Source organism: Mobula birostris, chromosome 9, assembly GCF_030028105.1.
Source record: "Mobula birostris isolate sMobBir1 chromosome 9, sMobBir1.hap1, whole genome shotgun sequence".
Classification (NCBI taxonomy): domain Eukaryota; kingdom Metazoa; phylum Chordata; class Chondrichthyes; order Myliobatiformes; family Myliobatidae; genus Mobula; species Mobula birostris.
Window position 1 is genome coordinate 35,813,207 of NC_092378.1, and position 17,709 is coordinate 35,830,915.

Consider the following 17,709-nt stretch of genomic DNA (forward strand, 5'->3'; position numbering starts at 1 on the left):
CCGCTTGCTCACTCGCTCTCAAAAAAGTCGATTTCCGGGATATTGTATATAATTTGCAGGTGTCAGGGAGCTGCTATCAATATGTGGGAGACTCCTGGAACTTCCAGGAGAGGTGGGATGCCTGGTAATTCATCATCACATTTGAGTTCTTTTCAAGGAATTTTAAGTAACATAATTATCCACTGCAATACACACAAAATGCTGGAAGAACTCAGCAGGCTGGGCAGCATCTATGGAAAAGAGTAAACAGTTGATGTTTCATGCTGGCACCCTTCATCAGGATTCTCTGGATGATTACCCTCTGGTTATGATGTTTTGGTTTTAGAATTGAGAATTTGTTATGGGATATAATGATCCTGTTATAGAATTTCAAACAACACTACAGAAACTGGCAACCCAGTTAAATAAAATACCTGCTAAAATGGTGCCATGTGCTGTTTTATGCCCAGTTCGAACTGAGGCTACAATGGGAACGATTGTCAAATAATGTTACCCATTCAGACAGTGCAATTTAATGGTTCTTTTGCACATTTACCTACATTGACCATAACCAATGGAATAAAATCGGGAACTAATCCAGATGGTTGTAGTAATATATCTCAATTGGGATGAAAAAGGGTGGGGTTGGTCAGGATGAGGAGGACAGGATTAGATGTAGGAGCAGACACAGCCCTCTTCACCACTGCAGAACTGAAGATGGGTGAATAACGAAGGAGAAAAATTGGGTCACTTTTCCATCAGGCCTAAATGATACCAGACTAATAAATGGAGAGAATCCAACCGGAAAAAAGGCTGGAGCTCTGGTTCACCAATGGAACTCAATCAAATTCCACATCAAGAATTCAGCTATGTCCCTCTAAAAGGGCCAGGTCCTTCAGTTAGAGTGTGTTTTTTTCTATTTTTGACCCTGTACCGCTCATCAGTTTGCAATCATATGTTTCAGTTGATTGACGTCCTCATTGATTGATATCACTGCTATTCCTTCTGCAAATGCATGCTCCACAGAGAGGAGCTTTTCTTGTACTGCCTCAATGTGATCTGCATGAACAGTATGTAAGACCAGCTTTTCAATGTACCTCAACACATGTGATAATAATATTCCAATTATACACAGTGCACGCCACAGGGTCCTGATCATGATAGAGATGAAATGTAAAATTAAAGTGCATAGAAACATTTTCTAAGCATTGAATTTTTAATGCAGAGGAAAATAAATTTACATAATTACATCTGGAATAAAAGCACACAGTGATAAAAGAAACTACCAGACTGTTGTAAAAACCTGGCTAGTTTGCTATTATTCTTCAGAGGGGGCAGGCAGTCTGAAATCCCAGCTTGGCCATATTATGTGACTCCAGTAATGTGGTTAACAGTTGCCATTCCTCTGACACAGCCTAACAAACCATTCAGTTCAGGGGCAATTTTCCCTGCCCACATAAACCACATCCCTAATGTTTGCTATATATTTCCACATCACTTCTCAAGCTGTGTAATGTTAAATAAGACAATCACCTGATGAATAGTTGCATCTCTGTCTTCTGGGATGATATCTCAAACAACCAAATTCTAAACTTGACTGTACATTCATTTTGCTCATCATCAACCAAAGTACATTTGTTTCCCTCACTCATTTCCTTACAAAACATGTTGAGTGCACCTTTGTTGGGTTTCCATTAACTTCAGTTTTTATTTGCCTTTTATAACCCACCAGAAGTTATTATATCTCAAAATTAATTTGGAACCTTTGCAAAAATACTTTTTATCTATGTGAAGATGCACAACCTACAAGCCATTAATCTTTTGTCTAAAAAAAAGCCTAAAAAAGTCCAAAAAACTCTTGCCATTCAGAAAGCAACAAATAGAAAACCTGCCTGTTGTGTATTTCAATGGTTGTCACTTAATTTTACCATTTATTATCCTACTTTTAAACAGCAATCTGGAATTTTCAGGTGAACATTACACAACTCTTTTTGTGGAGAGGTGTGAAAGGTTGCTTTGCAGTAGATTGCTGGCTCTGTATCTTAAGAAAGAATCAAAGAGTGAAGTGTCGTTTGGGCGAGGGATCTGAACTGACAGGAGCCCGAATACGGATTAATGTTAACTAATGCAGTCCTTAGAGCCCATATTATAGAACCGGAGCTGCATCCGGTTGACCATTGACTTGTGCGGGAAAATGAGGAGGTGGTAGATAGGAACACCAGGAGGGTGGTCACTCCCAAATTGCAAGATTTGACGACAGGAGTGGGAAAGGGAACAGGCAGCCAGTGCAGAGTGCCCCTGTGGCCGATCCCCTCAACAATAATTATCAGAATCAGAATCAGGTTTATTATCACCTGCATGTGACATGAAATTTGTTAACTTAGCGGGAGCAGTTCAATGCAATACATAATCTAGCAGAGAGAAAAAAATAAAATAATAACAATAATAATAAATAAGTAAATCAATTAAACATATAGAATAGATTTTTTAAAAAGTGCAAAAACAGAAATACTGTATATTAAAAAAAAGTGAGGTAGTGTCCAAAGATTCAATGTCCATTTTGGAATTGGATGGCAGAGGGGAAGAAGCTGTTCCTGAATCACTGAGTGTGTGCCTTCAGGCTTTTGTACCTCCTACCTGATGCTAACAGTGAGAAAAGGGCATTCCCTGGGTGCTGGAGGTCCTTAATAATGGGTGCTGCCTTTCTGAAAAACCGCTCCCTGAAGTTGTCCTGGGTACTTTGTAGGCTCGTATCCAAGATGGAGCTGACTGAATTTAAAACCCTCTGCAGCTTCTTTTGGTCCTGTGCAGTAGCCCCCCCCCCCCCGCCACCCCCCATACCGGACAGTGATGCAGCCTGTCAGAATGCTCTCCATGGTACATCTATAGAAGTTTCTGAGTGTATCTGTTGACATGCCAAAATCTCTTCAAACTCCAAATAAAGTATATCCCAATAAGTATACCACTTTGGATACTGTTGGGGGAGGGGGAACAACCTACTAGGGGAAGCTGCAGTGACCAGGTTTCTGGCACTGAGTCTGGCTCTGTGGCTCAGAAGAAAGGAGGGGAGAAAGGGAGTGCAGTTGTGATAGGGGATTTCATAATTAGAGGAACAGAAAGAAGATACTGTGGATTTGAAAGACACACCCAGGTGGTATGTTGCTTCCCAGGTGTCAGGGTCAGGGAATATCTCGGATCGGGTTCATGGCATTCTAAAGAGGAAGGGTGAACTGCCGGAAGTCGTGGTACATAGGTACAAAAAAGGAGGAGGTCCTGAAGAAAGGGAATTGGGTGGAAAGCTGAAAAGCAGGACATCCAGGGTAGTAATCTCTGGATTGCTGCCTGTGCCACATGCCAGTGAGAGTAAGAATAGGATGATTTGGCAGATGAATGCGTGATTGAAGAATTGGTGCAGGGAGTAGGGTTTTAAATTTAGAGCCCTCTATGAAGTACAGCACAGAAACAGGCCCTTTGGCCGATCTAGTCCATGCCGAAAACCATTTAAACTGCCTATTCCCAATTACCTGCACCGGAACCATAGCCCTCCATAGTCCTACTGTACAATTACTATCTAAACTTCTCTTAAACATTGAAATCAAGCTTGCATGGACACTTGTGCTGGCAGCTCGTTCCACAGTCTCACTACCCTCTGAGTGAAGAAGTTTCCCCTCACGTTCCCCTTAAACTTCTCACCTTTCACCCTTAAGCCATGACTGCTGGTTGCAGTCCCACCCAACCTCAGTGGAAAAAGCCTGCTTGCATTTACCCTATCTATACCCCTCATAATTTTGTATATCTCTATCATATCTCCTCTCGATCTTCTACCTTTAAAGGAATAAAGTCCTAACCTATTCAACCTTTCCATATAACTCAGGTCCTCCTGACCCAGCAATATCCTTGTAAATTTTCTCTCTACTCTTTCAACATTGTTTACATCTTTCCTGTAGGTAGGTGACCAAAACTGCACACAATACTCCAAATTAGACCTCACCAATGCCTTATACTTCAACATAACATCCTATCTTCTGTACCCAGTACATTGATCTATGAAGGTCAATGTGCCAAAAGCTTTCTTTACCACCCTATCTACCTGTGATGCTAATTTCAACTAATTATGTACCTGTATTCCCAGATCCAATTGTTCTACCACACTCCTCAGTGCCCTACCGTTCACTGTGTAAGACCTATTCTGGTTAGTCCTACAGAAGTGCAAAACTTCACACCTGTTTGCATTCAATTCCGTCTGTCATTTTTCAGGCCATTTTTTCCAGATGATGCAGATCCCTCTGCAAGCCATGATGTCTCTTCTCACTGCCCACTGCACTCCAGTCTTGGTGTTGTTCACAAATTTGCTGATCCAGTTAACCATGTAATCATCCAGATCGTTGATATAGATGACAAACAACAAAAGATGCAGCACTGATCTTCCAGTGCTCCAGTTAGAGACACAACCCTCTACTACCACTCTCTGCCTTCTCCCACAAAGCCAACATCTAATCCAATTTACTACCTCATCCTCAGTGCTGAGCAACTGAAACTTCTTGATCAGCCTCCCATGTGGGACCTTGTCAAATGCCTTACTGAAGTCTATGTAGACAACATCCTTGCCCTGCCTTCCCCATTTTCCTGGTACCTTCCCCAATAAACTCTGTAAGATTGGTTAGACATGACCTACCAGGCACGAAGCTATGCTGGCTAACCTTAGTCAGAATCAGGTTTATTATCACCGGCATGTCGTGAAATTTGTTAACTTCGCAGCAGCAGCAGTTTAATGCAATACATGAGAGTGTATTTTGTGTATATATATCCCTTGAATAAAACTAGTGCAAAAACAGAAAGGCAAATTGAATAGGAATAAGGAACCTTGGTTCTCAAGGGATATTGCAACTCTGATAAAGAAGAAGAGGGAGTTGTATGAAATGTATAGGAAACAGGGAGTAAATCAGGTGCTTGAGGAGTATAAGAAGTGCAAGAAAATACTTAAGAAAGTAATCAGGAGGGCTAAAAGAAGACATGAGGTTGCCTTGGCAGTCAAAGTGAAGGATAATCCAAAGAGCTTTTACAGGTATATTAAGAGCAAAAGGATTGTAAGGGATAAAATTGGTCCTCTTGAAGATCAGAGTGGTCGGCTACGTGCAGAACCAAAGGAAATGGGGGAGATCTTAAATAGTTTTTTTGCGTCTGTATTTACTAAGGAAACTGGCATGAAGTCTATGGAATTGAGGGAATCAAATAGTGAGATCATGGAAACTGTACAGATTGAAAAGGAGGAGGTGCTTGCTGTCTTGAGGAAAATTAAAGTGGATAAATCCCCGGGACCTGACAGAGTGTTCCCTCGGACCTTGAAGGAGACTAGTGTTGAAATTGCAGGGGCCCTGGCAGAAATATTTAAAATGTCACTGTCTACGGGTGAGGTGCCGGAGGATTGGAGAGTGGCTCATGTTGTTCCGTTGTTTAATAAAGGATCGAAAAGTAATCTGGGAAATTATAGGCCGGTGAGTTTAACGTCGGTAGTAGGTAAGTTATTGGAGGGAGTACTAAGAGACAGAATCTACAAGCATTTGGATAGACAGGGACTTATTAGGGAGAGTCAACATGGTTTTGTGCATGGTAGGTCATGTTTGACCAATCTATTGGAGTTTTTCGAGGAGGTTACCAGGAAAGTGGATGAAGGGAAGGCAGTGGATATTGTCTACATGGATTTCAGTAAGGCCTTTGACAAGGTTCCGCATGGGAGGTTAGTTAGGAAAATTCAGTTGCTAGGTATACATGGAGAGGTGGTAAATTGGATTAGACATTGGCTCAATGGTAGAAGCCAAAGAGTGGTGGTAGAGAATTGCTTCTCTGAGTGGAGGGCTGTGACTAGTGGTGTGCCACAGGGATCAGTGCTGGGTCCATTGTTATTTGTCATTTATATCAATGATCTGGATGATAATGTGGTAAATTGGATCAGCAAATTTGCTGATGATACAAAGATTGGAGGTGTAGTAGACAGTGAGGAAGATTTTCAGAGCCTGCAGAGGGACTTGGACCAGCTGGAAAAATGGGCTGAAAAATGGCAGATGGCGTTTAATACAGACAAGTGTGAGGTATTGCACGTTGGAAGGACAAACTAGAACATACAGGGTTAATGGTAAGGCACTGAGGAGTGCAGTAGAACAGAGGGATCTGGGAATACAGGTACAAAATTCCCTAAAAGTAGCGTCACAGGTAGATAGGGCCGTAAAGAGAGCTTTTGGTACATTGGCCTTTATTAATCAAAGTATTGAGTATAAGAGCTGGAATGTTATGATGAGGTTGTAGAAGGCATTGTTGAGGCCGAATCTGGAGTATTGTGTTCAGTTTTGGTCACCAAATTACAGGAAGGATATAAATAAGGTTGAAAGAGTGCAGAGAAGGTTTACAAGGATGTTGCCAGGACTTGAGAAACTCAGTTACAGAGAAAGGTTGAATACGTTAGGATTTTATTCCCTGGAGCGTAGAAGAACAACGGGAGATTTGATAGAGGTATATAAAATTATGATGGGTATAGACAGAGTGAATGCAAGCAGGCTTTTTCCACTGAGGCAAGGGGAGAAAAAAACCAGAGGACATGGGTTAAGGGTGAGGGGGAAAAGTTTAAAGGGAACATTAGGGGGGGCTTCTTCACACAGAGAGTGGTGGGAGTATGGAATGAGCTGCCAGACGAGGTGGTAAATGTGGGTTCTTTTTTAACATTTAAGAATAAATTGGACAGATACATGGATGGGAGGTGTATGGAGGGATATGGTCCATGTGCAGGTCAGTGGGACTAGGCAGAAAATGGTTCGGCACAGCCAAGAAGGGCCAAAGGGCCTGTTTCTGTGCTGTAGTTTCTATGGTTTCTATAATATATATTTTAAGAAAGTGAGGTAGTGTTCATAGGTTCAATATCCATTTAGGAATCAGATGGCAGAGGGGAAGAAGTGGTTCCTGAATCACTGAGTGTGTGCCTTCAGACTTCTGTACCTCATTCCTAACAGTATCAAGGAGAAGAGGGCATGCCCTGGGTGATGGGGTCCTTAATAATGGACATCTTTCTGAGGTACTGCTACTTGAAGATGTCTTGAATACTACGGAGGCCAGTACCGACGATGGAGCTGACATTTTACAACTTTCTGTGGCTTCTTTCAGTCCTGTGCAGTAGCAACCCCCCCCCCCATACCAGCTTGTCAGAATGCTCTCCAACTTACATCTATAGAAGTTTTTGAGTGTTTTAGGTGACAAACCAAATCTCCTCAAACTGTTAATGAAATATAGCCACTGTCTTGTCTTTATATGGATGCATCAATATGTTGGGACCAGGTTAGATCCTCAGAGATCTTGATACTCAGGAACTTGAAACTACTTAGTCTCTCCACTTTTGATCCCTCTATGAGGATTGGTGTGTGTTCCTTCATCTTACCCTTCCTGAAGTCCACAATCAGCTCTTTCATCTTACTGACGTTGAGCACAAGGTTGTTGCTGCGACATCACTCAACTAGTTGGCGTATCTCCCTCCTGTACACCCTCTTGTCACCATGAGATTCTATCAACAATGGTTGCATCATCAGCAAATTTATAGCTGGTGTCTGAGCTATGCCTATCACACAGTCAGGGGCATAGAGAGAGTAGAGCAATGGGCTAAGCATACACCCCTGAGGTGCACCAGTGTTGATTGTCAGTGAGGAGGAGATATTATCACCAATCTGCACAGATTGTGATCTCCGGTTAGGAAGAGGGAGGTAGAGGCTCAAGTTCAGTAGCTTATTGATCAGGATTGTGGGAATGATGGTGTTATATGCTGAGCTATAGTCGATGAACAGCATCCTGACATAGGTTTTTGTATTGTTCAGGTGGTCTAAGGCTGTATGAAAATCCGCTGAGATTGCATCTGTCGTAGACCTATTGTGACGATAGGCAAATTGCAGTGGGTCCAGGTCCTTGCCGAGGCAGGAGTTCAGTCTAGCCATGACCAACTTCTCAAAGCATTTCATCACTGTAGATGTGAGTGCTACTGGATAATAATCAGTCCATGTCTATCCAAATACTTATATATCCGGTCCCTTAGAATACCTTCCAATAGCTTTCCCATAACTGATGTAAGAATCACAGGCCTATAATTTCCTGGTTTCTGTTTTGGTCCTTTTTAAGCTGCAGAACAACATTGGCTATTCTCCAATCCTCTGGTATCTCTCCTGTCACTAAGAATGTTTTAAATATCTCTGCTAGAGACCTGGCAATTTCTGCACTTGTAGGGTCTGAGCAAACACCTTGTCAGGCCCTGGGGATTTATCCACCCCGATATGCCTCAGGGTAGCAAACACCTCCTCCTCTGTAATCTGTAAAGGGTCCGTGAAGTTGATGCCGCTTTGCCTCACTTGTATAGACTCTGTCTGTCTCCTGAGTAATCACAGATGCAAAGAAAGCATTTAAAATCTCCCCCATCTGTTTTGGTTCCACACATGAATTACCATTCTGGTCTTCCAGAGGACCAATTTTGTCCCTTACAATCCTTTTGCTCTGAACGTAGCTGTAAAATCCCTTGGGATTCTCCTTCACATTGTCTGCTAAAGCAATTTCATGCCTTCTTTTAGCCTTCCTGGTTTCTTTCTTCAGTGTTCTCTTGCATTTCTTGTACTCCATAAGCACCTCATTTGTTCCTACTTCCCTATACCCGCTATGCAGCTTTCTTTTCCCCATTAACCAGGGCCTCAATATCTCTTGAAAACCAAGGTTCTCTACACTTGTTATCTTTACCTTTTATTCTGACAGTCACATACAAGTTTTGTACTCTCAAAATTTCATTTTTGAAGGCCTCCCACCTACCAAGTACACCTTTGCCAGAAAACAGCCTGTCCCAATCCATACTCGGCTGATCATTTCTGATACCATCAGAATTGGCCTTTCTCCAATTTAGAATCTCAACCCCTAGATCAGACATTTCTTTTTGCATATTTACTTGAACCTAATGGCATTGTGGTCACTGGATGTAAAGTGCTCCCTAACAAACTTCTGTCCCCTGCCCTGACCCATTCCCTAATAGCAGATACAGTATTGCACGCTCTCTCATTGGGACTTCTACGCACTGATGAAGGAAACTTTCCTGAACACATTTAACATCTAGCCCTTTTACAGTTTGGGAATCCCAGTCAACATGTGGAAAGTTAAAATTACCTACAAGAACAACCTTATGTTTCTTGCAATAGCGAGCAATCTCATGTTCCTCTAGATTCCCAGGACCATTGGGTGATCTGTAATATAGCCCCATTAACATGGTCATACCTTTCTTATTTCTCAGCTCCACCCAAAATGTCTCACTCGTCAAATTCTCCAGTCTATCCTGACAGAAAACTGCTGCAATGTTTTCCAACTAGTAACTCCACCCCTCATCCTCTGATCCCCCCTGCTCTGTCATGTCTAAAACAGCAGAAACGCAGAATACTGAGCTGCCAGTCCTACCCCTCCTGCAACCAAGTCTCACTAATGGCTGCAATGTCCCAGATGTTGATCCATGCCCTGAGCTCATCTGCCCTTCCAATGATACTTCTTGCGTTGAAATATATGTAGCTCAGGACATTAGTCACACTGTGCTCAACATTTGATTCCTGACTTTGTTGATGTCTTACCAACATTTGCCTCCACAACCTCTCCACTAACTGTTTTGGCACTCAGCTTCCCACTCCCCTGCAACTCTAGTTTAAACCCCTCAGTGCAGCATTAACAAACCTTCCAGTAGTATGTTATTCCCCCTGCAGTTCAGGTGCAAGCTATGCTTTCTGTACGGGTCTCACCTTCCTTTGAAGAGAGCCCAATGATCAAAAACTCTTATGCCCTCCCTCCTGAACCAACTCCTTAGCCACTTAATAAATTGTATAATAGTCCTAGTTCTGGCCTCACCAGCACTTGGCACAGGTAACAATTGTGAGATCACAAACTTGGATGTCCTATCCTTTAACTTGGTACATGACTCTCTGAACTCCCTATTCAGAAAATCTTCAGTCATCCTACCCATGTCATTGGTACTTACATGGAACATGACCTCTGGCTGTCTGCCCTCCCAATTAAGAATGCTGAAGACTCAATCCGAGATGTCCTGGGCTCTGGTACCTGGGAGGCAACATATCTTCTGGAATCTCGTTCTCGCCCACAGAACCTCCTGTCCATTCCCCTATCACCACAGCGTGCCACTTCTTCCCCCTTCCCCACCTCCCTTCTGAGTCACAGAGCCAGATGATCAGAAAGGGTGATGAATACAGGACTGAAGGTGTTATATTTGAATGCACACAGTATACAGAATAAGGTCGGTAGTCTTCTTGCGCAGTTAGAGATTGGTAGGTATGATGTTATAGGCATCTCTGAGTCATAGCTGAAAGAAGATCATAGTTTGGAGTTCGACATCCAAGGATACACATATAAGGACAAACTGGTGAGCAGAGGGAGTGGGGTTGCTCTATTAGTAAAAAATAACATACTTAGAAAGAGGTGACATGGGATTGGAAGATGTAGAAACCTTGTGGGTAGCGTTAAGAAACTGCAAGGGTAAAAAGACCCTGATGGGAGGTATATACAGGTCTCTGAATGGCGGGCTATAAATTTCAACAGAGATAGAAAAAGCATGCAAAGAGGGCAATGTTGTGATAATCATGTGGGGATTTCAACATGCAGGTACATTGGGAAAATTAGGTTGGTGCTGGATCCCAAGAGAGGGAATTTGTTATATGCCTACAAAATGGTTTTTTAGAGCAGCTTGTGATTCAGCTCACTAGTGGAACGGCAATTCTAGATTTGGTGTTATGTAATGATCTAGATTTGATTAGGGAGCTCAAAGTAATAGAACATTTAGGAGACAGTGATCATAATATGATAGAATTCACCCTGCAGTTTGAGAGGAAGAAAATAAAGTCAGACGTATCAGTATTACATTGGAGCAAAGGTAATTACAGAGGCATGACAGAGAGGAGCTGGCCAAAATTGATTGAAAGAGGTCATTAGTAGGGATGATGGCAGTACAGCAATGGCTGATGCTTTGAGGGGAAATTTGGAAGTCATGGGAAAGATATATCCCATCGATTCTTTTCACCTTATATGTTAATGATTTTGATGATGGAATTGATGGCTTTGTTGCAAAGTTTGTAGATGTTGTGAAGATAGGAGAGGCAGGTAGTTTTGAGGAAGTAGAGGGGCTATAGAAGGGCTTAGTTTAGGAGAAATAGCAGATGGAATACAGTGTTGGGAAGTGTATGGTCATGCACTTTGGTAGAAGAAATGAAAGGGTTGACTATTTGCTAAGTGGAGAGAAAATACAAAAAAAAGGAGGTGCAAATGGACTCGAGAGTCCTTGTGCAGGATTCCCTAAAGGTTAATTTACAAATTGAGCCTGCGATGAGGAAGGCAAATGCAAAGTTAGCCATCCATTTCAAGAGGACTAAAATATAAAAGCAAGGATGTAATGTGGAAACTTTATAAAGCACTGATGAGGCCTCCCTTAGAGTACTGTGAGCAGGTTTGGGCCCCGTAGAAAGGATATGCTGAAACTGGAGAGGGTTCGTGAAAATGATTCCAGGATTGAATGGCTTGTCATCAGAAAAGCATTTGATGGCTCTGGGCCAGTATTCAATAGAATTCAGAAGAATGAGTGGTAACCTCATTGAAACATTGAATAGTGAAAGGCCTTGATAGAGGAGCAGATAGTGTTGAGGAAGCTGGATGGCTGCAGAAGGACAGACAGACAGAAAGTGGGAATGGTCAAAGAGTGGGAGATTGAATATATTGTAGGGAATTGCATGGTCATGACACTTTGGCAGAAGGAATAAAAGTGTGGTATGTGGACTTCTTCTAAATTCAAAAATCAGAGGTGCAGAGGGTCTTGGGAATCATTGTAGAGGATTCCTTACAGGTTCATTCATGGGTGAATCGGTGGTAAGGAAGGCGAATGCAATCTTAGCATTCATTTCGAGGACTAAAGTACAAAAACAAAGATCCAGTGCTGAGACTTTATAACACATTGGTCAGACCACACTTGTAGTATTGTGAGCAGTTTTGGGCTCCTTTTCTACAAAAGGATATGCTAGCATTGGAGAGAGTCCAGAGAGATTCATGAGAATGATCCTAGGAATGAAAGGGTTAACATATATGGAGCGTTTGATGTCTCTTAGCCTGTACTCGAGTTTGAATGTGGGGGGGATCATATTGAAACCTATCGAATATTCCAAGGCCTAGATAGAGTGGATGTGGAAAGGATATTTCGTACAGTGGGGTAGTCTAGCAAAAGAAGGCACAGCCTCAGAGTTGAGGGACACCCATTTAGAACAGAGATGAGGAAGATTTTCTTTAGCCAGTGGATGGTGAATTGGTGGAATTCATTGCCACAGATAGCTGTGCATGCCAGGTTATTGTGTATTAAGGTGGATGTTGATAGGTTCTCGATTAATCAGAGCATTATAATTTACAGGGAGAAAGCAAGAGAAGGGGGGTTGAGAGGGATAATAAATCAGCCATGGCAGAGCAGACTCGATGGGCCAAATGGCATACTTCTGCTCCTATGTCTTATGGTCTTATAAATTTATTTATCTGATACGTACATGCCATTGTTGGGAGGTGTGTGTGAACACCAGATATTGTTTTGAGAACTGAAGCATTAATTTTCAAAATAGTTAAAACACTTCTTGTAATGTTTTTGAATGCAAAACCTAGTTTGTTAACTGGACACCATTCACATCCTTCAAGTTGATGTAGAGTTTTAGCTTTTAAACTTTACCAGTGTAGATATTGCTCATATTTTCAACAAATGCTTGGTCCATGTAAAAATAAAATTTCAACTAATTGCATGAGCATTGAACAATCTCTAACATTTTTGTTTCCTTTTTAGAATCACTCAGCAGGACAGGTTGAAATCAATTTAATATTTGGCATTCAGTTTGAGTTTATTGCAAACAGCACTATAACAGAAATATTCCACATCTATGCCTAGAAATTGGACGTCACCCTCTTTGGTGTGTTGAATGTGCTAAACATGATGCTAATTCCCAGTTGGACCTCTGACTGATCACTGGGCTGAGCTCTCCACATAGTAGCTGGAGATTAGTTGCATAAAGGAAGAGGGAAAACAAAGGGACTAGTGGTGCGGTGATGTTGTGTACTTATAGTTATATAGAAGTTTTATAGTATCATCACAGACTCCAGTGATGCACCATTGATCAAGTTTCAAATACCCCAAGTTTTGAAAACTGAGGCTGGCAGATGTGTGCAAGATGGTGAAACATGAATGAAATAGTTTGTGACATATCATTGCAGTACTCAGCCCATCTGCTTCAATTTTTCTCAGCAAAGGTCACAGGTTGAACCCCAGAGTTCCAATTTACATTGATAAGGAAGATAGTGCACAATGTGCAACTTATGTTCATGAATAACACTGGGAAGATGTTGGACGCTCTCCAGTAAACTGCCCTTATAGATGCTTAGGTCAGTTTCAAATTCAGTGTGATAGAAGCCAGAATGAATTGTATTTTGTGCATGATCATCAGGCACTAATGGATTCAATTCCAGGCTAGTGGTGTCATTACTGAGGATGCATATGTCCTTCAAATAGCTTGTGTACAAAAATAAACTATTTTTCAGCTCACCTCAAAATCTTTTCAGACTCATTAGGCATGTGAATCCGAAGATTGAGATAACCAGTTTAAACCATTACTCAAACTGAAGGAGTTGACCTAGGTGTGTTTGATCATTGTTGAGGCATTCCTTTTAAAACAGCAGAGAGAAACATGACTACGGAGAAACTAACTTGCACCTGATTAAGATGGTGACCCATCAGATCAGGCAACCTCGCTACGATAAGAAACTTTAAAAAGGTGATGAAAAGGACTGTTAAGGATTGAAACTTGAAAATAATTCTATAATATAGAATACTTCTATTGATTCAGTTTTAATACTGTAGTGATTGGAGGTTTACAAACAAAGACTATATATACATGAATTCTCATGCCAGCCAATCAATATTATAAAACACTGCAATCATTTTCAATTTAAACTATACTGGGAATTAGGATACAAACAATATTGTCTGTGTGTGCTAACATGTTGAAGTACTAATACAAATTAATTAAATTTGAAACTGGGTGACTACAGCGAATGCAGAGCAATATTTAAAACAAACATGCAAAAACAAGACTTCCAATGTGCAAACACTGTTTAGAGTCAGCTTCTGCAACGTGGACTAAATGGAATTAAAGATCCATAGCACTCATTCTCAGAATTGATAAAGTAGAAATAAAAGGTAAAATGACACATATACTTCCTTTAAATCCTTATCTATGTTTGAATTAGTGGAAAACATAGGCAGGAGATTGGGTCTAAGAGGGAAATGGATCAGTCGTGATGAAATGATGGAGCAAACTCAATGAGCCAAATGACCTAATTCTGCTCCTATATCTTATGGTCTTGTAAGCTATCAAGTAAATGAATTCTGAAGTGCTCCATTTACTAATGAAATTAATCAATTTTCTTAAACGAAGTGTATAAAACCCACAACTCAATGAATTTCCCTGGGACTTAATACTATCTGGTTTTCTATCTGACTAACAACAATTCTTACATGATAATCTTCTGTAATACCAGAAAATATTTCTTTTCTTAGGGGTGAGAGTCTTCAGGAGAAACCTACTCCCTCACAAACTTATCATAAATACCATCTGCTTCTTTTACCAGAAAATGCATTTACACTTTAAGAAACTTTGTTTCAAACCTCTCTTGAACCACTTTAATCTTGCTCAAATATTGTCATAGCTGATGATGAATTGAAAAGTGCATTGAAAAGATACAAGGAAGGTTCTGTGGGCCTGACGTGGTACTAGAGATGAATAGTTGCCAGAGGATCTTGGAGGAAGCTGAAAGCAGGTGGTGTTCTGTAGGATTGGGGAGAGAATGTGAATAAAGAGGAGACATATAAAACTTATCAATACTTTCTGGATAAGGGTACCATGGTTATTTTTTTGAATGAATCATTATCAACAGAATAACACATTCCTAAGCTTTTCTTTGACATGACTTAGGGACAGATTTTTGCCTTGTGGTATGTGTAGCAAAAATCTAACTCATTTATAAAAATATTTTGCATGTTACCTTTAATGCATTATACCTGCCTATAAGATACCATTGAATGGTGTCAAATACTATTAAAAAGATTAATAGTAGTATCTTGTTTGGTTTTCATTTTTTCATGTACAAATGAATAGAACCTTTAATATTCAGACAAATAAAAATTTTTCAAATGTTACAGTTCATTTGAATTAAAGTTAAGACTGTTCCTGTTTCAGATCACTTTCAAATGTGAGCAATGACAATGCTTGCAAAACTGGTGCTTGTACTTGACAAGGTTTCTCTGATCAGTGGATTGGATCGCAGGAGTCAATTTTTCCAATGATCTGAAGCAGGACAAACATTGACACCTAATATTACATGTTATACTTAATGATGAATAGGTAGCAAACTCTGTTAAACAGTCAAGATAAATAGATTCACACTGTAAAGTAATTAAAATCAGCAATTTATCTTTTCTCTTCAGCTGCTCATTTTTTCCAATCACATTCTGTGAGAGGCCATTTTTACTTTGTATCAGAATATTTAAATCAAATTGATCTCATCATTCTACAGAAATATTTGCAAGCTAGGAGAATGACTTGTTTTTTCCATATACTGTACATATTTACACACAAGATAACAGGACTTAAAGGCAGTAATGGGTTTAAGTTATTTTGTTAGACTTATTTAGATTATACTCAATGCTGACTCTTAGTGTGTTATTGAGCCGTTGACTCTAATTGGTCCAGGTTAAAGTGTATATCTTGTTAAATATATATATTTTGGTGCCCAATATGAATTTATTTCATATTTTTTTCCTTGCTGATTTTTATAGATTATTTTCTTTCCTCTCAATTTATGGTGTAACCCTCTTCTGTCATCAAATATTGTTTATAGTCTGAGAGAATGACAGAATAATCTCCCCCCAGGACAAAGGTAATAGGACTGCTGAACACAATTATAAAGATTAGGACATTCCTGCCTTTTTTGATTGTCAATTTCATCTCTGGTTGAGGTGGCTCAGTCAAGGGCACTGAGTCCCCACCAAAATCTCTTACAAGTTAAGAGATTAACCTGTACTCTTTCATCAATGCTGAATTCTATCATTTGTAGTGCAGCAAAATTATCACTGTTTAATGGTTGTAGGATACTTTGATTAGTTTAGGAAGCTTAATCACTAACCACTTTATATGCACATATACCTCTGGTATCCCAAGTTAGCCTGCACCTGCTACAGAGGTGAGGCAATAAAAGGATACGGCCACTTTAATAAATACAATAATACAATATCATTTCTTTGCCACTGCTCAACACACAAGCACATCAGACAAATCAATTTCAAATACAGAAATTAAAGATCTTAAACAAACAAAAAAAAACTTAGGTTCGTTCTTTTGTAGAGAAAGCAATCTGGATATTTGAGCTCTGGATCACAATGTCTCAGTTCATAAGTTCCCATTCTGCAGATGCATTGTGTGCACCACATTAAATTTACTGCTTGAATAAAGAGCAGCCAAAAAGACAGGAAGTATGACATCACCATAAGTTAGAGCTTATTTAATTGTCCAATGTTTTCTTAAATGCTATAAGTTCATGCTGGACTGTGTTTGTGGATAATCTAGACATTCAAGAGACCTGGTGAGAATAATCACAAAAGTGACTGAACAAATGTAGATGTTGATTCCTGTTGGATTATTCAGGGATGAAAGAGCAAGAAACAGTGTATACAGACATTTCATTTGAAGAAGATTTAAATTTTTTCCCCCACATAAAACACTACACATGCTTTAGAAATCATCCTTTAAGTGGCTTTGGATTTTCTGCATCAGCTGTTGGTATTTTACCCGCCTCAGACTGAATGCTGAGTCAAGAGGTAGAGGCCTCATCGCTACTGAAGTCATCATCGTCAGCAGGCGTTTCCCCTTTTACAGCCATGCTGATTGCTTTTAGCCATTTTTGTTTCTGATCATCAGAGTCTGCAGCAAAAGTATGGATGAACCTGGACTGTTTCAGCCTGAACACATGAGACCCATCAACGCCTCGTGGATTTTCTTCTATCGTGTAGCCAAGAAGAGGAATTGTGGCTAGTGCCTTCACATCCTAGAAAATTAAAGAGAAATATAAAGTAATTAAAATCATAATTTAAAACTTATGTTGATTAAAAACTTTTGCACAAACATCATTGATCCATAGAGATAAATTTTGGGAAATAATTATGCTTATTGAAACTGGTAACCTAAGTCCCTTCTCAAATATTGAAGGCTTACCTGTATTATTTTTCCTGGAACTATGCTTAAGGTTTGCTATAGAATCGTGATAAATACTTTGCAGTGTATAAACACTAACACAAAAGATTCTGCAAACGCTGGAAATCCAGAGAAACAGAGACAAAATGCTGGCGGAACTCAGCACTTCCAGCAGCGTCTACGGAAATGAATAAACAGACAATGTTTCGGGCTGAGACGATTCACCAGAGCTGGAAAGTTAGAGGGAGGAATCCAGAATGAGATCGGGGCAGGGGATGGAGAACAAGATAGGTGAAGACAGGTGGGTGGGCAAAGCAGATGAAGTAAGAAACTGTGAGGTGATAATTGGAGAAGGCAAAGGGCTAAAGAAGGAATCTGACAGGAGGGGAGAGTGGATCATGGGAAA

General features: G+C 40.3%; 1 protein-coding gene across 5 annotated transcripts in view; it reads right to left on the bottom strand.

Annotated features, from left to right (window-relative positions):
* Nucleotides 1–13,887: 13,887 nt before the first annotated feature.
* The window catches only part of LOC140202675 (FYVE, RhoGEF and PH domain-containing protein 4-like), a 267,757-nt gene continuing 263,935 nt past the window's right edge, over nucleotides 13,888–17,709 (bottom strand). For all 5 annotated transcript variants that reach the window (XM_072267819.1, XM_072267824.1, XM_072267823.1 and 2 more), the window contains exon 18: nucleotides 13,888–17,157. In XM_072267819.1, coding sequence (XP_072123920.1) covers nucleotides 16,924–17,157 — 234 coding nt within the window. In that variant the 3' untranslated portion in view covers nucleotides 13,888–16,923. The remainder of the gene's footprint in view (nucleotides 17,158–17,709) is intronic.